A 23,768-nucleotide genomic window follows, 5' to 3' on the forward strand; every position below is an offset into this window, starting at 1 on the left:
CAAGGTTCTGACTTCCACTGGCTCACCTGATGGACCAACATTGGGCTCGAATCGTGGCTTCTTTGTCTTCCTCCTGCTGTTGCTATACGGTTTTGGCCTCATTATTTGCGAGTATGTCTTGAATTCCTCACCCAACAATTGTATGGAGGTGTTTTCCGGGGGCAGAAAGCCATTCTGAAAGCTGAACCGAATTCTTTAGAAAAAGGTTTCCAAAGGAAGGCATAGACTTCAGAAGTAGGAGTATACTCTCCTAGGAAAGACAGCTTCCTTGCACAGATAGGTTCCCAAGGAATTGGGGAGATATTGGAATTTGGGCCTTGAACTCGAAGCTGGCTAGCCCGCGTTCCAATCAATTCCTCCATCAGGTTATTGAAGTATGGGTCGGTCAAGGTGACTAACAAAGCAGGATTTTCCCCAGCGGGCCTTGCCCGCCTGCGTATTCACGCCGAAGAGCCCAATTCTCTCAGAACCAGTCATTCCCTTCGATACTTTGACGAAACCTAGAGCGTGATCCTGAAAGCCTTTTGGCAATCGATTTGCGTTCTCCCGGAACACGATTAGAGAAAATAATTTCTATCTCAGAGGACTTGACTAATTGAGGCATTGGTATATCATTATCGCCTGGTCAACATCGGCTTGTATTGACCAGCCAGGTTCCTGCGTTCCATTCATGAAAGCTGCGTTGGAGGTATGGCTTCTATTCAAAAAGCACTGTAGGAGTGCCCTGCTCATTCATCCGGCACTTCCAAGGTCTCTTAGGGACTCTTTACCTTACATGGCTTACAACATGGGTCCTTTCACTCATTGGCCATCATTCCCGCTTCTAGACTTCTGGGAGATAGAGATAAATGTCCGCTTGAGGTCTTGAGCCACTCTCAGCAAGACTAGCACCTCTTTGTTTGTTTCATGACACTCCTTCTCCATCTTACTAGGCGTTAAGCCCTTCGTTCCATTCTATTCTATCTGGAGGAGCTTACCAACCTGCCTTCTTTCTGATTCTCGGCCTGGTAACATTTGAGAAACCAGACCGTTTTGGATTCGCCTCTTGCTTTCCTCACTTCCGGCACATCACGTAGCTGACTTCTCATACCGTAAGACGATTCTCGTTTTTGCATACTTCAATTTGTATGCAATTTCACTCCACTTCCGTTTCCTTGCCGTTCTGAGCCGAGCTTTCTTTCGTTATGCAGCGAGAAATGGCTATACTCACGTGCGAAGGTTTTGGCGCTAGCACCGAGCCCGCAGTCTTTTCCGACCAAACGCTTCGCCTTCACCTGCCAGTCAGGTCTGTTATTGACTGATTCAAGTATCTTCTGCGGTGTTTTGCAGGCCCAGGAAATAGGATTCGTGGCGTAGGATCACTCCCCCCTAATCGTAACTTCTTTTTGATGTTGCTTATTTCCTTTTTGTCCCCTCACACGCAAACATCAGTCGGTCATGCTTCCGTTTTTCCCTATTCTCCAAGCAGAACGGCAGGATCCAAGTGAAGATTGCCTCTCATTTCTGAGACCAAAACCAGCCTCAGGCGACACAAGCAGAAGGAGGTACTCCGTTGATAGCTGAAGGGCCCCTGGACCAGACTAAACCAATCCGAGCCCAACTCGACTGAGCTGAGAATAGGCCGAGAAGAGCGGTATAGGAAGCTATCAAGGTTCATAGAGTTTCGGAGAATACGGAGCGGACTGCTTGGATTGTGTTATCAACGTGGATGTCGGTAGTAGGACTGGGACAGTAGCCAATATGGTTAATGCCTCGACAGCCAAGAGCATTGTACTGCCAACGGCCTACACTCAATACACTATCAACACGCTACTTGACTAACTTTAGGTTAGACGTGGACATCGGCACTAAAACAAGGAAAGGAGTTGCCTAATGTGTAAGATTGGATTTCAGTCACACGTTTAGTGCGCCGCTAAGAGCTTGCGCGCCGTTACCATAACAATTCAGCGCACATCGCGGCCGGTTGACAGCCTCCTCTTCCTGACCCCGGCTTTGTTAAGCAAATTCTGGATCAAGCCACTGGATGTGAGATTACGAGTGAAGGCGAGTGTTTCTGAAACTTGGACGTTTATGAAATATCCTTATTGTGAGATTATTGTCCAGTCAACTTTCTGGACTTCATCGACTTTTAAGCTGGTATGAGTGACCACCGTCCCTGATAATCTGCCCTTGTCCTGCAAAACTCGATCTTCGATCGCCGCCTCGTTCTACACAAGGCGTCTTAACGAGTAGACAAACAAATTGGTTCTCAAAATGGGCACATGGTGCTCCTGTCATTGGCGAGGTCTGCGAAAGCTTAAGGTACCTTAGTCTACAGTCCACCCGAGCTTGGGGGTCTCCCCGGAGTCACGGTCCTCAGACACGAATGATCGTTTATCGCGAGTGCAGCAGACCTTGCAGAACAACTCACTCTTCACACCGAGCTACGGATGAGCATAGTCGAGGCCGAGATTGGAACATATGAGATGCTGGAGGTATTGCAGTTCTCCTGTAACCGGGCGTCCATATAGAACTAGCCGGCATTCTTGCTCAGTAACTTTTCTATTCGCTGCTTTGTTCAATGACTCCATCTTCTAGGATTACAGGCACCGGCATTGGTATTCCAGTAACCCCAAGGAGCATGGTAAAATGAATGTTTGGATCATATCAGTATGCACAATGCGGGTATTGATATTCGGCGGTCGTATTGTAAATTTTAAGCTTCACCAGCATTCACAGCACTTGCGACCCTACTCTCTCTGAGATGTTACGCCCTGCTCTGCAGCTTGTACACTGTACGACGCTTGAACTACGGCACTCACATGTCTTGAGCCCTATCCTTCTCTGCTCATGGTGACGGCGACCAATGGTAGGACCAATGACGCCGGCTTCACAAGACCATTGCTAAGTCAAAATCTGGAGTCGACATCTCAAAGGACAATCACCACAGCTGGCGATAACGTCGGACGGTGGTTGGAACCTGTGAGACCCCCTTAAGCAGTTGAGAACATCGTATTCGCTGACAGTGAAGGAGGGTTTTACGAGACCTCGTGGGATCGCGAGATGCATTCGCAATTCCTTCCTCTCCCTTTGTGACGCCATCTTGTTCTCATCGTGTTTTGACTTCACGGCCTCATCTCCTGAATCGCTCATCGCTCCCGGCATTCGCTCTGATTGCGCTATGCCAGTGTCGGACTCACGGTGACGCGCACCGAGCATGCGACGCAATGTTACTAGGTTAATACCTTCACCGACTCTCGAAATAGAGACGTATGAAGCTGGAAGGTTTGCCACTGGAGGTAAGATCCATGCTCGAAGCGACTGCTTGACTTGTTTCTCTTCTATATACCTATCTTGGCAGGTAGCTAATTCAGTAGAGAGTCCTGGTCTGTTGCCCAATACCACCCGCATCTGACAAGCACTTTCTAAAGTGCGCACTTTAGAAACGATCATCGGGCTTACCTACGACATCAAGGGAGCGCAGTTTCTTTACTCATTCATCCAGTCTCTCGACTGGCAGACGCAAATACCAACGGGCCTCGATGCCACTTCATGATGCTTGGGCTTGATGAGATACCGGACAGTAGCATGGAGACGACGAAGGTCGTCTCATCATAGGTCATTTCACAAGACTTCTGAAGATGGAGTGTCACTGGATTCTTCGAAAAGAGGCAGTGGATATGTGCGTCTTCTGACCAGCCTGTGCTTGCCAAAGTAGGCTGTTCAAGACGGACACCTCTAGGAGGTCCAAATGAAAAGTAGCACGCGGCGCAAAGCAATCTTGCCATGGTGAACAGTCGCCTGTGGGATCTCGAGCTCAAATCTTACTTACTTGCCGAGTGAATGAGGATAAGGATCCAGTTCTCATTGATACCCATAGACGTATGGGTTGGTCATGAAAGATCTCTCATTCAGAAGGTAAGATACTTCGAATCAAGATGCCTTTTCTCTCGTATAAGCTAGAAGGATTTCACAGATTGGGATGATTGGGAAGTTTTCATATCAGTTGATCATACATTGAATGTACGAGGACGATGTAAATGGTACTCAATTTGGTCCAGTCTCCACGCGCTATCGCCCACAACTGCCCGGAATTTTGGAGCTTACGTAGCACTTGCGTCTGTAAATGATTGAACTCTCAACTCTTCACGCCATATCAAGTCCAGCCTTTACACTGCTCTACCTTAGACACCACTGGACTCACCGCTTGCGAGTCCGGTAATTGAAGCGCAGCTACCTTCAAAGATACGATATCCGATAGGCGCTTTCCAAAGTAGCACAAGTTACTGATTGTAGTAAATGCATCGGGGAACCTCGCTCGGTCCCGCGTTCCAACCAGTTAAGATAACATACGAGGATCGCCCCGACTTACGTGCCATGTGCAGAGGTAGCGTAATCACCATTCGACTTTGCTGGGGTCTGAGGATGCAATCTGACAGCAATGACGACGAGGACGAGATATGATGGGGTATGACGTTTTGAATCCGAGTGACTTCTGTCTTAAGGCAACTAAGGATAGATTAGAAACAGGCCCGATGTCCCGGACAAGCGTAGTAGATTCCAATATTCGATCTTGCAGCACAGCGGTCACAAGCACGTTGTCATCGGGCGGCATGGAGCAAGAGTACACCTCATAATCTTTGGGTTCCCCTGGAAAGCTGTGTCGGTGATGATCATCCTGCAACCATTACGGTACGCCTGGCGCAAGGCAGCATCATCACAGCAATCGTCGTGACGCACAGCCTCGTCAGATCCACCTTTGACACAGCCTTGCCCGCTTGTAGATGTGATTTTGCGGCTACGGTGATGCGATGACATCGGGAGCAGAAAGGAGGGACCAGAGACTAGCCCAATGCCGGTGGCCAGTTTCTCGCGAGAGCAGGCGGTAGTGCTTCTTTCACCGGGAGATTTCTTGAAGCTGTGGCGAAAAAGGCAGTTTTACCAGAGGATTGCATGATTTCAGCGTCGGATATACAAACGTGGTTGACACAATGGGGGCTGGTGTGAGGAGACGAATGTCTTGGGTGGGTGTCTACTCACTTGAGCTGCGACATGCTGTTGGCATAAGTAAAACATCTTGGAGGAGAGAGTGGTGTAGTCTGGAGAAGGATCCTAGCGGCCTAGGCACTCTGGTCTCCATCTCAACTCTGAAAGAGGTTGCGGGTATGAGCGCTAGCCGTTTTATGTGCAAAAAATGCTGGCGGACTCCAAGCTCTCTTTTTGAGATCAGGAATTTCGGTTGCTTTTGGGAGTAGACCGGAAGGAAATCTTCATCTACCCTGCGATGAGTAGCCACAACAGGGAGACCACAGATCAGGCAGGAAAGACTTGCAAATCATCAATACGCCAAATATCTTTGCCACAAGCTATTCTGCAATATCATGGTGTGGTTTCGCCAAATGGTGTGAGGTATAGCCCGAGTTGATTGATTATGAAGCCGCCAGTGTGTGCCACGCGGTGGTGCTAATGGCGATGTCTGATGTGGAAGAAGCTGGTGGATGGAACCTCTGGCTTTTCTTGAGAGGCGAAAGGATAGGAGATTGCGTTCCCTGACGATGGGCCAGCGGTCAAGATGTGAGCGACTCTGCGATCCTGGTTTCTCCATGATGTCTCAGTGGTGCACCAATCAACGGCGCGAACGAACGAGACGATGGCAAAGTGAAGACACGCGTTCGAACATTAGCAGGCAGGACAGCGGATGTGGCCAAAGACAAACCGGAGAAGGAGCTGCGCCTGACGCGAGCGAGACAGAAGAAGCCGATGAAGTTGAAGTGGAAGAAGAAGCACCGGTAAAGCGGCGGAGCAAAGGAGTTGCCTGTAACCTGGATCTCAACAGGGGAAAGGCATGACTGGAGTTGAAAGGTCTTGTCTGTTTTGATCCCACATGTGTGCGCGCAACAAGGCTGTGCGACCACGATGGCACTCGAGAGCTCCGGTGGTATTCGGAAGCATCAGCCAGGGTAGATCGCTCATCAAATCCAGAATCTCCGCAACAAGCTGGCAATCGATGGATTCAGACGTCACGAAGACGAATACGCATTGCTGCCTTTCGAAATCATTCGGAAAAGAACGTCAGCGGTCTACCAGCCAGCGTTTCGAACTTCAAATCCATGAAAGCCGCCCTTGGAAGCTGTGAGGCCAGCCCAGACAGAATGTCGCAAACCTCGGCCACCTCTGCTGCCTCGTTGCGCAGCCTCAGTTGGCCTCTGGCTGTTCAACATTCTCGCAGGGTGGAATGACCATTACAGCGCTCTGTTGTGCTGGGTGCGTTGCTGACTGTGCCTGTTTGAAGGATAGGATAGCGCGTCGTTGGTCCCGCATTGCCCTTGCGCTGCCCTTCGTAACTAGAAACACGACTTCGTGGTAGTCTTCTTGACCTGACTCTGGGAGAATCATTGAGTTAGCAAAGCATCGCGCCAATAGACAATCACATATCGCAGTCGTCCTCTTGCCAGGACGACCTTCTAGCCACCTTGATCGCTTGCTAGTCCGTGAGAGCCGTGTTCGTCATTTCGACCGCCGACAGTCGCGTCTGCTACACCCGACCGAGTCCTGCAATCTGTCCAGCTGCGGCTCAGGTCTGTTGGAACGGTTTGGTGGAGCTCTGCGATGGAGAGAGCGGCAAAGGTAGTCGCAACGGCTGTGGCATTGTTGCAGTCTGCGTAGGTGGCCAGTCCACTGTTCGTGGATCGACTAGACTGTGGTAGATAGGATGCCGACATAGTGTTTCTGCGATTCCTGATGTACATCTGCACGACCTTGGTTTCGCTATCGATGCCGCGAACGACACCGCCGTGTTTGACTTGTCGAGTAGCGAAGTCATGCAGAAGATGAACGAGGCATCTGAGATGTGTTACCTGCATAACTGTCTTGTTGCAACATAATTATGTAACTAAGAGGCATACGTGGGTGCACGGACACACGGGGTAAGGCGACATGCGGGGCACAGCCTTCTCCTTACCTAAGCAAATGCCCATAGTCCCATAGTCGGGTAGCATACCACGTGATCTCGCGCCATCTCCACTCACCGAGTCCCACCGGCAACTCCCGTTCTGTCATTCACGACGTTCATCATCACCTTACCTTGTCCCCGACAAGTTGCGGCCCTCCGACATCAAATCCATCTCCAGCGCCGCCTCCTCTTCCTCCCGCTAGTATTTCTTTTGCGCAATTCTAACGGAGAGACCTATCCTGTTCGTTCCGACCGTTCATTTGCTGGCGTGGCTCATTGTGCGAGGAGGACTGGGTTCCCGTCAGAACCAATTCGAAGCGTAGCTTGCACCCGCAGCGTGACGCCTCGAGTTCGTGACTAGACGCCCCGGTCAATCTACTGTTCGTACAATAGCTACTCATGCACTTTGAGCAGGGTCACGATCGTTACCGGATGCGTCTTCTCCATTAGGACCGCGCGACGGACTTGCTGCTAAGGGCAAAGAAGTGCGATAACAGCGTAACTGTAAGTGTCGGGCTCCCTCTCTCTCCCTTGCGTGCTGTCGGGCTACGCCCCTCCATGTCTAAACCTACAGGATCAGCCGACATCGACTCCAACATGCTGCCCTGCGACTCGGATGATTGCGATTTTGAGGCACCCAACGTCATTGCGGTGCGTGAAGATGAGGAACAATCGCCTGAAGTGATTGAGCAGAGTTTCCGATTGCGCATCCGATATGCCTCCCCCGGTCTCGTCTCTTTCCGCCTGCTTGTAATCCCCGACGGCATGTCAACAAAAACAACGTCTTGGCTACAGATCAGAGCGGACTGCATCGAGTCACTTGAGAAGATGCTCTATGACAAAGCCAACACCAACGGCCCAAGCCCACCTTACCTCGAAACTGTCCGCTCGCGACTCAATGGCATGCAGTCGGTAGCCAGTCTCCAATTTCAGCTGCACCAGAACGGTCGTATCGACCTAGTCACACCCATCGATTCCGATAGCGGAAACACAACTGGCGGCGAACCCGTCTTGGAAACACGAGCATCACTCAAGTCCCTTGCGACTGCCTCGCGGTTTTCCGTGTTCTTTCGGCACGACATTCTGCGGCGGAAGACATTTCTCAAATACAAGAGGGCTATTCAAGACTTTCCATCTTTGTCAGACAATGACAAGCTTGCATATGAGTGTATGGTGGATGTACGTAGGCTGTATCATGGCGTTGGCGGCAAGGTGCACACATCCCGCGGCCTTCGTGATCCTTGTCCTCCTGCCGAGGAACATCGCGGCTCCCCCGATCCGACCACGCCCGCATCGTGCGGCGGTAGCACCGTTCCCTTTGACGATGTGCCACCTGATCGAGGTCTGCCCCCGCCGTATGATGAGTGCTCGAGCGAGGGACAGTCGCCGGAGACCCGACCAAGCCCTGCAGCCATAGTCGCCGAGAAGTCAAGACGCGACTGCGAACGCGATCCGCCGGAATATGTTGATCCTGGAAGGCAGAAGAATGCGCTGGAACCCTCCCTGGACGTCTTCCCCCTGGGAAATGCAGATATGTACACACCAGGCACCAAAAGAAAACGTTCGCCAACCACCGTATGCACCACAACAACGTCCGTGATAGACGCACCTCGCCCGGGCAAATTGCAATACCCGCTACTAGCCGATCGGGGCAGCCCACTGATGCATGCGCTTGAGCAACAGCAACAACACATCCATGATCTACAACAAATGTTCAGGGAATCGCAGAGACGTAACGAGGCGCTCGAAGCACGGTGCGATGAGCTGGAGAAAAGACTTTGTGAACTGGAAGAGGGTCAATCTGAAAATGTCGAGACGGTCGGGAATCTTGACATCACCCTTGATCAACTCCAAGCTAGGTGCGATACTCTCGAGAAGCAAGTGCCGGACGTGTGTGATGAGATGGAAGACCTCAAGAAAACATGGTTGGAGGAGTGCAGAGAGGAGCTTGAAGACAAGGAGCGCGAATCATTCGAGGATCGCATGGCGAAACAGGTGCGCGAGAGTGTCGAGGCTGAATTGAACAAAGTCAGAAGGAGGGTCTTGAAAGCCCTTCAACCACCATGAATCAACGAACAAGTCAAGCCGAAGTACGGCACCCACCGCATTGCTTTCGGTGTTGCTGGTTTCATGCTCCCTGCTCCCCATGGCACACAACTTCTGCACTCCGAGAGGAAGAAGATGAAGCAGAGGAGATACTTCTTACGTTAGAGGTGGTAACAAGCAAGCGAGCCACCAATATCGACCTTCCTCATCTGTTCCATCCTGAGACTCATCATGAGCGTCGCCTTCGTCGTCGGCACGAGAAATGACGACCATGCAACCCCCGGCCGCCCCCCTTGTGGCACCTACATACAACCCTTGCGTAGGGGTGCTTCCTGATACTTGGGATGCCATTATCGCGTACCTTGGGTTCGCTCGGGCGGTGGCACCGCCACCCTGGTTATAGGCCATGTCGGTATTGCTATCAAGCCTAATGACATGAAGTCGTTCTTGGCAAAGGCCGAGGAAGACTAGGAAAGCATTGGCTAGTACCGGACACTGAAGATTTACGAGTGTGGCGGGGATGAATTCGGCTACATCAGCTCAACCCGCGCCCAGCGCAGCCCATATGGGCAGACCTCCCCTGATCGCAATACCTCGAGCCTACAGTGACTACCCAAGATATGGGAGTTGTAAGAATGTCCACGGTACCCCTTTGGCACGGCGCGTGTCTTGGGTCACCCAAGTAGGATTTGCCCTCCGTCAAGCACCTACCTACTTACATGTCTTCCTCCCTCTTGAGGTGGCCAACCACTCGCTGCCCGCACGGAGACGGAAAGGCACTACGTCCTCGGTTGCGGCAGGCAGGCAGTGTTGCAGGACATATCCCAGGACGATGGGAGGAGGCAAGTGTAATTGTGAACATGATCCATCCCGATTGCTTCTGTCTATACCAGTGATCACGCAGGTAACTTGATGGGAGAAGAAATTTACGTGTACAAGGTCGCCAGCAATGGGGACTTGCCGCTAATTTGCGCCCTGTTGGCGCCAGTCCAACTCGTCGGCTATCGGGAACAGAGGCCACGAGGAACGGTTGCGGCAATGTAGGGATACACTCCCGGTCAACGAGCCGTCACCTCAAGTGCGGTAAAAGGGCAGTGAGCTACTCAACCATTTTGGTTCAGCATAATGACGGAACGCAAATGTTCAGCTCGAGTAGTCGGAATTTTGAGTTGTTGGCAGGACAGGGAGATCTGCCACTCGCATACCAGTTGACGTCTGGAGGAATCGTGGTCTTCGCCCGCTTCCCCTTCCTTCCACCTCCCCTAGTACGCAGCAATAACACACCATTATATTGACGCGTGTGCTAAGCGATCGGTTGCCCACTGACGAGAGAAGTATTGTTGTCGGCTCTCAGAACGCAATCACAAAGATAGCTACACCGAAACCCCATACTTCTCTCAAAGTAGTATTTGTCATTGACATGTGCTTAGTCAATATTGCCGGCTTTCACGCAAGCTTCAGGCAAATGGAAAGCATTCATCGAACCACCTCTTGACGATCCTCAGCCTCGACGATCCTCAACCTCGATGGTCATCAGCCTGGGCGGTCCACAGCCTCGCGGCTTGCTTCCCGTCGACCGATTGACTGCCAAAGCCAGATCTCGTTCTGAATACAGTGCCAATGAACGTGTAACGTAGGGCGAAGGCTTCCAGATGCCAACTGCTGTTAGCGTGGTCTCGCAAAGGTGTTGCTTGTTGAAAGAGATGTGCCACGGTCGCCAAGTTGAGCCACAACGCTGCAGACCATCGGGCGGCTGCACAGTTAAGCGCTGTTAAATCCATGTTGTCTTTGGCATCAATCACAGCCTTTTCCTCTTTAGGGAGGGTGACCATGAAGCGTCAACCATAAACCGGGAAATTGGCCAGTGTAGAACTGTCCGGCCCAAATTATTATGAAAGTTGTCGCATTCTTCATCTTCCTAAGAATAGTAAACTTGATGTTCTCGTAATCCTACCCGACTACCTTGATGAAAGGAGTTTCTCTTTCCGACGTAGCATCAGAAAAGTTTACACTTGGAGAAGCAAGCATACTTCAAGCAGCACACTCTCGGCCATAATGCAAGGCGAAAGTCAACCGCGTCCGGCCTCCTCTACCTCGAACACCTGGGTCAATGCCGCTGATTTTCAGAAGACATTTGACAGGGTGATAATCACCAAGAGCAGCTTGCTAAGAAGCTACAGCGTGCTGTAATGTCTGAGTATCTCTAAGTTCAACCCAATACTAACCACGTGAAGCAGAAGTACCAGCAGACCACTCTGAAAGAAGTGAAATGTTATCGGAGCTTATTCAATCTACCACAGTCGACCAGTTATGGAATCAAAATCTCGGAAAAGAATAGCCAGACTACACTTTCGGCCTTCCGCCCCTGTAGATAGGACGTAGGCCTCGAAGCCGCCCTTCTTGAGATGCGATCAAGCAAGTAATGGCGGCAAATGTGTATGTCACTTGAGCTGGAGGAGATGTGCATTTCTTGAAACATGTCCTGCAGCTCAGAGATGAGGTGCTTGTCGGAGAGTCGCTGAGCATCGAGCGTTGCAGGACGGGATCTCAATCGCATAGTATCATCGTGACGAGCCCTGCAATGAGCTGAACAGTCATCGATTATAAAGTTACTGGTACGGTTTTACGACATGGCAAGCGGTCCACTCATCATCAAAATCCTATAATCGGGTGGACGTTTCCACACTCCATATGGAACGATTTCGTGAAAGAAACAACTGACACAGCGCCTTGTGAGTGAAGGAAGCCGGGATAACTGGTCTTACCCTCACTCTCAACGATGGCGGGAAAAGTTCTTCTTTTTCTTCTCCACCCTCATGGATCGCTTCGCTCTTGGATTTCCCAAGCACATCGTCTCTCATCGAGTCTCTCTAGCGCTCCCCTCTATGCCAAAGCCCGTCGCAGCAACGATGACAGGAGAAAGGCAACAGGGAAGTCGTCCTTATGCCGAGATTTTGAATACTGCGTACCCGATGTGAATGAACATAGATACACCGACTGAGGGAATAGATCTTGTTAACGCGCGGCATACTCGAGAGCTCGAGCTACGAGCTTCAGGTAACTATGGAGGAAGTTGTGGTCGCATGGCGGGATAGGGGCAGGAGATGCAGCTCGGCGAACCTCAACGAAACGGGAGCAATCACTAGCGAATAGTCTCCCTTGCATTTGGAGCTTCGATACTTCTAGTGCAGATGAAGACCAAAAAGCCTCTATTCGATGACTGGAAAAGTCTCGCGGTGAGGATGAGAAAGAATTCTACCCCAAAAAATTTGGTATATCATCTTTCTGGGGGAGTTGGGTAAGCCCTGCGTCACCCTACTTGACGTCGATGAGCTTGCGAGGAAAAGTAATTCTGTCTTATTTGGTTACATGAAACGCTCGGAGTACGTTCACAAGCATCGATGAATCGTCTCGATCGCGCTTCCAGGATCGTATCCATCTAGACCGAGATATGCCAGACTGTCTTTAAAGCCTGCCTGCCTCAAGATTCACTGAATTTCAATCAGTGAAAAACTTGTTCGATCATACCAAGTCTCAGTGCTCTGCGCAATATCTTTTGATGTCAGAGACCATTTGATAGGGCGATCCACGAATGTGACCCTTGGAGCAAAGTCCACTTTGCTGAGGTGAGGACATCTTTCCTGGAAGAAACGTCCCACGCTTAGGATCACCTCCACGTCTCCAAGTATGCCTGAATACTTCCTCATGACATGACTGATTGAGATTTCACCAATAGTGAGTGGCTATCTAGGTACCAAAGTCGAAAAGAGGGAGGTAAATAGTGCAGATCAGTATTTGCTGTCAGCTGAGCCCATGATTCGATGAACTGGTTTTTTTTGTTATTGTTGTTGTTGTTGTTGTTGTTGTTGTTGTATTGTTTAACGCCGGTTTAACCCGCAAGGGCAAAGGGCGCTTATATTAGCTATTGTATACTATCTACCTCTATATATAGTGCGAGTTTAGGAGAAAAATAATAGTTTAATTATTTCTAAACTTTTAAACTATTATAAAATCGATCTTAGTAAAAGTATAGAGAGGAAGTATTATATAATAGAATAGGGGGTAATTACCTTAATATCGAGATATAGGTATAAGATATAATATAATATAGTAATAAGAATAGTAGTACCTATTTAGAAAGTTAGTTAAAATATCGTAGTACGTTAAGTGCTTATAATACTTAATAATCGGAGTAAGCGTAAGGGCGTAGACTTAGGTATATAGTTAGAACGCGTAGTATAGATTTTTAGTAGCCCTATGTTTTAGATACCGCTTTAATATAAGACCTTAGTAGCGTAACGTGCGAGATAGAGAAGCGGTCCGGCTGCTATACTGCGACTTTACTATCGACCTTAGGGGTATGATTCCCCTGTTAGTAGAAGCTGATCGCTGATTGCTAAGCTGTTCTCGTCTCCTCGGAGGCGGGGCGACCGCCTTCGATGAACTGGATCTTGATCTCTTTGAGCTTTTACTGTATGAATGAGCTCCACCAGAGACCAACGCCATCGATGATGAAGAACCAGATCAGTGAAGCCCATTCAAAATTACCATCAGCTCTCGCCTCAAAAGCTGATAAAGTTTTATTGCTAAAATTGTTGTTCAAACCATTCGTCTGGTCGTCTTCCAGTGTCATCTCGAAAACATATGCCGTCATGGCGGAGTGAACTTGCTGTGTAGTCACGAAATTGAGATGGATGGAACAGGAGCACACCAATGTGTCGATATCTACTCAGTCCGACGTGTAATGGCAATAGGGGATGTGGTCTTGCTGGTTGCGACGAGGTCGAAAGTCTAACGTTAAATGTCACCTGATGATTGTGCAGTAGCTCGTCCAATGCATGGACAAGAAAGCAAACAGCTATATCTTTAATCACACCAATAGCGATCTGGAAAGTACCACACAAGATTGGCCCCGAGTCTGTGATTCCCGAATCAATGACTTTGTGCTTATTGTCGATAACCTAGGGCAACTTGAAGTCTTTCCATGGCAGCGAATGAATCAGGGAGAGCACGAGATTTTCTTCGACGCAATCTCTGTCGTCCTTTCATGAGCAGAAAAAGTAGATGTCTTCAATGGGCTCGAAGTAGGATTTCAATTTTGGTCAATCAAGAAGCAGGTGAATACTGACTGACAGAGGTCTAGGTATCCGTGGAGCTAGGACATGTTGCTCCCGGAATTTGAGAGCCACAGCTTGAGCGCTTGTTCGTTTACCAGCAATTCTGAGGTATCTTGGCGGGCTTAATGGCATTTGGAAAGAGATTTGGCGTACTCGACTGTTTCAAATGGTCTGGTATGTATAGGCCACTCGAGCTCGGCATTAAGTCGCTTCAACTGTCCGCAGTCTGAGGTCTAAGTAGGATGAAACAAGAGCCTCTGTGATGCAAAATGGTCGAATACCTGATTGATTCTCTGAATTCTTGCAGTACGGCCGAAATATGCCTCTTACCAGGTGGACGTGTCATCTCGTGGTGATCTGGGTGCCCGATCTTGGTTGTTTCCTTTGACCATCCAAGTTTCGAGGAAAAGTCACCGGGAACATATGGACCCATCAACTAGTTGGAGCTCATCCGTTGTAGTATTGAAGAGCTTATTTTGACCCACGTCAGCCGAGTTTCGACCTTCTTGGAATGAGTGGATACAGTTTTTTGGTACTCGCCAATTGGCGACGTAATCTTGGATAAGATTCAACGACCCGAAATTTGAGAGCAAGGCCATCCAGTGGGGTTTGGTTAAGTTTGGATTCGGTCAAGCCGGTGGCGACCGGTGAGACAGTGGGCGCTATTTCAACGAATCGACCCCTGAATGTGAGGCATGCTTTATGCCAGCTTGAAAAGCACTATGTTCATCGTGGAACTGCTTGTCATTTTCTCAGCAAAGTCACGGTGGTGGTCTTGGATGGAAACGATGTGAACTGAAGACGGGTTCAAGGGCGTTGGACGATTGCAACAACGCAATGTCTCCCTTTCTGAGATTTACGACGAGTTAAGTGATACATTCGTCTCACCGTACATTAAACCTACAACCGGACATTGGCACATCTAAGCGACTACATATGTGAGAGAAACCGGTTGAGAGGTAGGCCAATGAAGCGGGTGAGACTGGATGCGACCATCATCTAAATGCATCTTTCGGGTGATTGATTCCGCTTAAACGCTTCACATGTCTATTTACGTTCTCTATTTCAGTTCATCCGTAGGATAACGACACTCACAAAGTGAACCGACGTAACTTGTGAGCGTGTGGATTAAATGGCTTGATGATGTTTGTTGTTAAAGTATTACACTGCTCCAAGGCTTGGGACGCGTCTTAACTAGTTTTAATTGGTGTTCCACTTATTCAAAACTGAGAAACGGGTATATTCTGATGATTAACATGTGCTTTCCTGTGTCGGAATCCCAGAAGCATGAACCTGATACTCTTCACTCAATCTCTTGTGCTGTGAAATGAAGTAAACGCAATCGAGGCTGCTATTTTGTGAGACTAATCGGGCTCAAAGAACCGGGACTCATACTTCAACAGTGAGAGAAATGACTTGTTTCATGATATCACCCCAATAAGGCAAATAGCATTGCTTTTCTCTCTGCGATTTCTCGGTCTGCCAGAGATGATCTATTATGATTATACTGTGTGGCATGCCGTTTCTTCACTTTTCTGCTACTTTTTTCACCCTTCTTATCATAATTACGAAGTTTGCTTCATTACTAGTCTTCAACAATAGGTCATTTTCGCCACTCCTGTTCACCGGGCTCATCGTAAAATTTCTCTAGGCTCATAACCCACTCAGTCTCACACCATCTTCTGACCTCAAATGAGACTTGGATCCCGAAGAAGAGCAACAATTTCACGTCCTCGTGTGCCGCCTCAAATGCATCACAAATTGCATATGCGATCGCTTCCTGCATGCCACCGGCAACAAAGCTTTCAACGCAGTATGGGTTTCGAATTGAAATCTCACTTTTGGCGTTAATAAAAGTCTCTCGCTTTCATTATGCGCCACGGTCTTTGGGCGGCTTGTAAGTGCAGTCAATGCCCTTGACAATGTCAACGCCAACATGTCATGCACTACATCTGACAATTACCCATCTCATCACCAGAGCTCCCCGATGACGACTAAATTCAGACATTAACGACAGATCCATTGTGAAAGTCAGCGACTCCATCTTGGACGGCTGGACAGACTCCCAGAAAGAGCCATCAGTTTGCACGATTATCCAATGTATCTCTGGTCTAGATGCCGGCGCTTGGGTACGTTGAGCCCAGTGACGAGAGCTTCCTCGAAAGGGTGAGGAGACAAACATGGCAGCTTCCTGTCGGCCCTTCTTGCCCATCTAAACCTTTGGGCTGCCCAATTTCGGGCAGCAGATGACTCAGCATCTGCCCGAGGACGGGCCAAGAGCTGTTTCCCTCTCATTGCGTGTGGTGAAAGGTGATGCCTTCCATTTGATATCTTGTCCCGGACGCCGCCTTCTTCCGCTTTTTGGTTTCTTCCATTTACAACGTTCCTGCGATGTTTTTGCAACTTAGAAACCTTGGTGAGTTCCTCTTCGACTTCCATTCTTTCTTTCTCTTCTCAAATTCGATTTTCCATTTCGCCGGTCCGACTTCCTCTTCAACTCCAGAGGGAACACGAATGGGCCGTGAGCTCACCTGCTTGAAAGCTCTCACTCGCAATGCACCGATTTGCTTTTGTGCTATCAAAGAGTTGCAGGTGCAGCTGAGCCTGCAAAGATATGAGGTACGTATATGCGCGCTTCATGAGATTGGTCGCCTCCTTCGTGATGTTTCGTTTCCTGATCTCTTTGACCTCGACACGCACGCCAGCATTGCCGCCCTTTTTTTTTTCCGCTCGCTTTCGGTGCTGTGTCTTTTCTTCACTCGCGTTTCGTTTCGTTCCGTTTTGTTTGTGTAGATACGCTCTCTACAGTCCAGGACTCTTCCCTTTCTGAGCACAGGTCTCATCCCAAGCACCACCAACATGTCTCTCAGCATAATCCCGAAGCCAATCGAAGAGGAGAACGATATCAAAGTCTCTCTCCAGAACCTCCACCAGGCAACAACAATCGCAGGGAACGTTCTCGTAGGGGGACAATCAATCCCTGAGCTCTGGCAGACCCTTCATAAACAGCATTGGCGCCATGCGTGGCGGGCTCATCAAAAAAAGACCCAGGAGCAGCAGGACGACGACCCCACAACCGACCCGCGTGACTGGGTAGGATTCGTTAAAGGGGTGATGTCTCGACGAGATCTTGATTTCGTAATTTTGGTGGTGTACCGCGACGAGGCCCAGACGCTGCGAGACAACTCTCACAAGGAATTCCAACGCCGATACAAGGCGTTTAGAAACAACATAACTGGGATGAACGACGAGGAAGTTGTTTTCCAACTCAGCTTCGACGCCATCACCTCCGTAGCGGCCCTCAGGGCCATGAACGGCATTCTCTCTTCAAGATCGCCCGGCGAGCGCATTGGGGCAGAAGAACTCTTTGCGGTGGCTCGACGCGAAATGCTCGTGAGGCACCGGGACCCATGCACCCCGCCGACTGTCGCCATTCAGGATGTGACCAAGGCCGTCAAGTGTACGTTTTCTCATTCTTCATTAACACCCTCCATCTCACTCTCTGTTCATGTTGCTCACATAATTTCGACTCTAGTCCTCCGAGCCCAGCAGCCCTCCCTCGCGCCCGCTCTCAGTCCCGCACCAGTGCCCGCTTCTGCTTCCGCTTCTGCTACCGCTACCGCTACCGCTACCGCACCCGCACCAGTTCTTGCACCAGCTCCCGCACCAGCGCCCGAACCCGAGCCCGCACCAGCCCCGGAGCCGCAGCCCCAAGCCCAAGCCCAGACGTCGGAGCCCCCTACGCCAAGCCCTGCTGGTCCAACGTCTCCCACCCCCGAATTCACCGGTCTGAAGCGCGCCGCCTCCTCGCTGGCACAAGGATCCAAGCCGCCAGCACCGAAGCGTGCCCGTGTTGCTTCAGACGAGGAGGAGCGCGGCGATCCAGAGCAGGAGCAGCAGCCTGACAACGACGCTGATGAGGACGACATCGACTTTGGGGATCCTTTTTTCAACCTGGGCGAGCCAGACTTCCTTGACAACGACTTCGAGCCTCTGAGCGACAAGCCAGAACGCCCGGCCGACCGCGTCCAACAAGAAGCAGACGTTTGGAGGGACCTCGTTCGTCAGATCCTCGCAACGCCCCTCCCAACCACGGCCCCAATGCTCTTCAATGGCCGCGTGGCCGCCTTACTCGACGCCGCCAAGGAAGTCGGCTTGCTCGCCGACGACGTGTTGGAAGAAGACCCTTTGCATGAGGATTCCTAGTCTGTGTGTGTGTTGTCGGCCGCTCGGTTTGGAAGTTTTCGGTTTTCGTGTCTTGTTATGTTTCGGCTTTGCTCCCGTCTCGTGTTTACGCCCCTAGCCTACTCCCCAATTTCGTTTTTCTCGGTCTCTTTCTTGTCGGTTTCTGTCGTTCTGGGCTTCGTTTTCTCTTTTCTTTTTCTTTCGCCAGAAGAGGAGCTCACGTCCATGACTTGTCGCTGCTGTTTCGCTTCTTGTTGTCAGTGCTGTGTTATTGCTGTGTATGACTTCTGTTTCGGTCTCGACATGACTATTGGAATCCGGTCTTGACCGTGGATTTCTGCATTTCAACTTTCGGCAACTGTTTTTCTCTGATTTCCCATTCCCATTCGGACCAATGCTAATACCCGTGTCGACGCACAGGATCTTAACTGCCCATCATACATCATCGAAAATCCATGCCCGACACTTCGGCAGCATCATGGCATTGGAAGCCCCTAAACCTTTATCACCGTGTATGGGCTGACATCTTCTTCAGGGATTGTGCAGATAACTGCAATATTTTCGAGATTCAACTGTGGCCTTGCCGTGACTCACATTCACCAGCCGAACAACAGCGCCTTGTGGTACCAAAGGATACATTCTTTTTGCGGTAAGTAATCCTACTACCAAATGTTTCGTGCTACATAATTCAAGTATGGAGAATCGCAATATTGTCTGCCGTTGCTTCTGCCAATTCATTGCTGCCCACGCAATCTACCATTTGCTTCTGATGTCTAAGATCGAACAGCCTGTAGATGCTATGCACCAGGATCTATGAGTGTTGATCAAATACTTACGTGTATAACCATTATTTAAAAGGTCACATCGGGCGAGGGCACCAATTCCCTGGTGTCGGAGTTATTCAATTGGTCATCTGCATAATATGTACCCCGTGTCAACTTGTACATTTCTCTCCATAGCTTAATCTCTTAAGCATCATCTCAAATTCTGAGCCTTATTGATGGAGACGAATGTTTAGCGCATTCTCACTTCAAAGAGGTCGCGAGATTTTTGGGTCTTGCGTCCTCAGCAAGATTGAGATTGTCCATGTCACAAAATTCTACTGTTACCGGCCCATGTTGAACATAACTACTTGTCCTGACTGGAAAGAGAAAACAAACCACGGTACTTGGTGCCAAAGACATTTTGGTCTGCTTCCATGAACTGGAGTGGGGTGCATTTCTTGGTCCAAATAAATCTTCTATGCGCGTGTGGTTCATGACACTGTTTCCGGTTCGTTCCAGGCGAATGGAATGAAATCGCGTTGGCGAGACGTTCACTCGAGACAGGTCAAAGTCTTTCGCTTATGCCTCTGGCTTCATGTTGCTATTTCTCTCTCGGAGTCTCTTGGTGTAATCGGAGCCATGGACAATGAGGATGGGATCGCGGACCCAGGCTACCAAACAAATCTTGTGCCGGCCTCGGTCAGGCATTCAGTCCATCAATACTGCAACGACTTTGCTGCCATCTGTCATATGTGGTTATGAAGCGATACTCACGCTGCCAAAACCTCGCACAAGAATTGCCGAGAGAGATTTTACATCATCAAAAACCATCTAACAAGCGGATACGAACTCTTCAAAAAGCGCTTTGAACTTTCGGCTTTTTCATTGTGTCAGATTTAGCTTATCCTTAGCTAGTATCCTTGGACCTCCCTCATTAATGCTCAAGCGGCACCCAATGGGTTCAGATTGGGGCCGGATGGAAGACACGTATTCGCGGACTTCACACTCTCTCATTATCTCCCAAAGCCGAGGAGAGCCCTAGGTCTGACAAAAATGCCTATCCCGCGTTCGAAATGAGTCGCTGTTTTTCTCTTTACTTATGAAAGATGGAGTGACCGTTCTTTTGCCAAAAAGACCGTGCTTCTATCTTCTTGTCGCCGTCCTAGCCCCCCCGTCTCCTCTAGACATGACCTTCCTATATGAGCCCGAAAACTCCATCTTCACACGCTTGGCCACTACCAACAACTTTGACGATTCTATCATCTCGGACATGCCTTACTCTCCCTTTGGCAACTCTTCTGATGCCGTCATCGAGATTACGCCGTTGCCCTGGAAGCAGAGCTTCTCGAATGCTGCCACTGCAAACAACCTTGCAGACGCTGTCATCTCGACTCTGTTGTTCCCTTCCGCTAAAATCTCGTCTGACATCACCATCACTTATTATCACTATGACGCCGTTGATATTCACGTCAGCAGGGTGACCGTATGGATGGCACGAAGGGTCAAGGAAGTGGTGTCTATTGGGGCGTGTGGAAGTGAGAAGATGAGAAAATGAGCGAATCCACGATTACTCCAGAGGTGGTATATGAGAGAAAGGTCCATTTGCACGGTCCTGACTGACCCCTGCCAGACCGACCTTCTCCGCCGACTGCCCAGACTCCAATATATGCCGTCATCGGGATCATGTCTTTCCCATCGGCTGAGAGTATCTCGATCGCTACCGCCGCCGACAACGCTTACGTGCGACCACCATGCTTCTGGGACTGCAGCTCTAATAAAGTTCCAACCACCAGTGCCCATCCAAGCTGGGGAGCGATACCTCGGACCGGAATTGACCACAAACAGTGCTACTCTACATGCCAAAAATCTTGCAATGTTATAAATTTGATGTAACAAGAGGCTTGGAAAAAATGGAAAAGACTAGATTTCGATGACAAGTCTACCTTTTAGATCATTTATCTCGCACTTGTCTGCAATTCTTTCGCCCTCATCTTAGGTATACTAGGTAAAAGGTGTAATAGCTGAAATTGTTATGCCTAAACACTAGCTTCGACCATTTCGTGACCTCCTCAACCCAGCAATTTATTCAGCCTTGGACTGCGATCTTCCAGATGATGGAGATTGAACGTGTAAAGGGGAAACTCTCTCAACACTCCAAGAACCAGCCGAGTCCGGTCCCGTTTCTGAACTTGAACTTGATTATCCTTCCCACAGTCTCCTCGGGATCACCAAATCCGACACCAAGATCGGGCATCAGCACTCTTGGTACTTGTGACGCTAGTTGCACACCAAATCCGCGGTTGTCGATGATCATCACACAGTGGCTCAATGCCTTGGCGAACTGAACCGCGAGAAGGCCTAGCCCGCCGGTGCCAACAACAATCTGGACTGACCTGTTTTATACCAGCCTCACAGACGGCGTGCTACGCAGTTGCACCCGCGAAACGCATCATCGGCGCCGCCTACTTGAACGATACTCTGGCTGTTAGATGCATGATAGCGTATTCTGCCTTATCACTCTACTCATGTAATCGGAAAGATCGTCGTCTGCGCCGAGTATGCACAAAAGTGTCTTATTACTTGGCTAGCGAGCATCTGAATTGCCTGCTGAGGATACTAATTTTCCACGATACCCACTACAGGAGCCGCATTGGCTAAGGAAATTGATAACGCTGACGCGATCGTGGGCCATCCAGCGTCATTAAGGCCCAAGGAGACGAAAATGCCCATCGGTCCGCGAGATTGATTCACCAGCGGCTTTGTGTTTCAAGCGCCTTGGCAGATCTGATAGTGGGTGTAACGGAGTATGCCCGCTGTAGCACAGATGAGGACCTCACCCTGACCGGATACGGGCACAGGCACATATGTCTGTAAGTCTCAGTCCTTGTTGAACTTGATTGCTTTGAATTAGCCAAGCTCTGGAGGATCTCGAATCACCTTGAACAGTGTTAGTCGGCGAGACCCTGTATGAAGCTACGAACCTGGGATACGGTGAGCATCTTCATGTGCTTCCAAAGCCACTTAACCATTGGCACTGTACGAAAACCAGCCACAGTTGATAAATGGGAAAAAAAGGATGATTGCGTCAATTCGTCAAAGAGCTGGATCTGATGCGCGATAGGTAAGAGTTCGACGATGGCAAAGAGGGCGCAAGTGTCAAATAGTACACGTAGGTGTGAAGTATAGGTGTTTGCGATCGATTATATCGACAATGCACCTAAGATCCTTCACCTGTCTATTCGGTATGCTTCTGACATATGCGAAAAAAGACGGAAACCATCGATTGGTTTCCCAAGCAATAAGTGTGGCACTTCTGGGTGTGGAATGCGGCTAAGCTAGATACTTATCCAACGGACCCTTAGTCACCAATGACAAGTAAACAAGCACACTGCCATTGCAAGACCTCAGCCGAGTTCTTAACCCCATATGCCACGACCATCGCCTGCTACGCCTCCAGCTATTTATTCATCAATCTAAGGAGCCATTTTCTGATACTGAGGCGGAGATCAGCTTGGCACGTAATAGACATACAGTTGACAAATCCTGCTGGTGTCAATTATGGTTCTCAGGATAGGTATGTTATAGGAGGAGCTTTTCGTCCTTTCGGTTTGATTATTTGCTGGTTACCATACTCATTCCCCTTACATTCGAACGGTGTTCCCAACCGATCATCCTATTACTCCCCAAGCCGCTCAACCTGGTTTTCTTGCCCCTGCCAACGAATCGTTAAAATAGCTATGAATTCCAAGACCATTCCCACTTTTCTGTGTCACGAGAATGCCAGAGTCGTGACGATGCTTGCCACAGGAGATGTTCTCGCTAATGTAGAAGGCTTGTCAAAAGAGGACTACATGTACGGCTTCATCAAGCACGGCACATTATTGATCTGATTGATCAACAGCCTTCACACCCTCTTCAAGAAGAAATATCTTAATATTTAGACCCGTATCGTCATTATCGCTATTACACTGAGTACTGTTGTCGTCAAAGTCGACGTGGAACGCGACACGGCTGAGTATGACTACACCGATTTCCACACTATGATGGAGTTTGAGGAACAACCGAAGATCGTTGCGCAAGTCCTCCACTCCTACCAGTAAAGTAGGAAGAGGAATTTGAGGTCAAACCAGCTGGAAAGATGATGGGTCAGTGGCCTAGCCAAGGGAGCCGACGGAAACCCCATTTTCTTCTTCCACTCCGTCACGAGGTTTCATACGCCCGAGTACCTTAAGAATAATGAGCTAATCCATACTTTTGAATGCGCATGATCTGATACCATAAAGTACCCAATAAATTGATGCAGCAAAGCCTGTATTTGAGGAATTATTTGGGCTCCCTATAAGAAAACGTGGGAGTCGCACCAGGGCGGAGGGGTGTCGGCCAACCTGGAATCAGGATTAACATATCTATGCTCTATTCCATCATGTCTTCTGTTAGATCTTCAAAGCACCTCAATTACTACCTCTGATATACCTGATACTCTCTGAAGATCTCTACCGTATCCCTAATCACATGTCGTTCTGAACCATAGGTCCAGACGACCAAGTCGTTTTCTTCAGACTGACTGATAGGCAGCATCACGACAGAATGACCCGCATCCGTAAAGCCTTGTATTTGACGTGCAGATTCACCGAACAACCTTCAGCAACAACTCTCAAGTCTCTTTATCTATCGACTTGACGGAAACGCCAATATCTCGCCACGCAAGCACCCCAGAGGTTTCAT

The 23,768-nt window shown here is 49.4% G+C and overlaps 2 protein-coding genes across 2 annotated transcripts; both read left to right on the forward strand.

Annotated features, from left to right (window-relative positions):
* Positions 1-7,051: 7,051 nt before the first annotated feature.
* On the forward strand, positions 7,052-11,618 carry HER10_EVM0007245 (uncharacterized protein). The gene has a single exon (XM_035476806.1). The coding sequence runs from the start codon at positions 7,490-7,492 to the stop codon at positions 8,996-8,998; it is 1,509 nt and encodes a 502-aa protein (XP_035325811.1). The 5' UTR covers positions 7,052-7,489; the 3' UTR covers positions 8,999-11,618.
* Positions 11,619-16,953: 5,335 nt separating this feature from the next.
* Positions 16,954-18,300, forward strand: HER10_EVM0012514 (uncharacterized protein; the record flags this gene model as incomplete). The annotated part of the gene is made up of 2 exons (XM_035481908.1): positions 16,954-17,554; positions 17,630-18,300. 2 exons carry the CDS (start codon positions 16,954-16,956, stop codon positions 18,298-18,300), a joined length of 1,272 nt encoding a protein of 423 aa, XP_035325839.1.
* Between the last annotated feature and the right edge of the window lie 5,468 nt (positions 18,301-23,768).

Source organism: Colletotrichum scovillei, assembly GCF_011075155.1.
Source record: "Colletotrichum scovillei strain TJNH1 chromosome Unknown Contig00014, whole genome shotgun sequence".
NCBI classification, from domain to species: domain Eukaryota; kingdom Fungi; phylum Ascomycota; class Sordariomycetes; order Glomerellales; family Glomerellaceae; genus Colletotrichum; species Colletotrichum scovillei.

Excerpts from the sequence above, each read along its gene's own strand:
- HER10_EVM0007245 (XM_035476806.1), top strand. The coding sequence starts at position 7,490 with ATGTCTAAACCTACAGGATCAGCCGACATCGACTCCAACATGCTGCCC.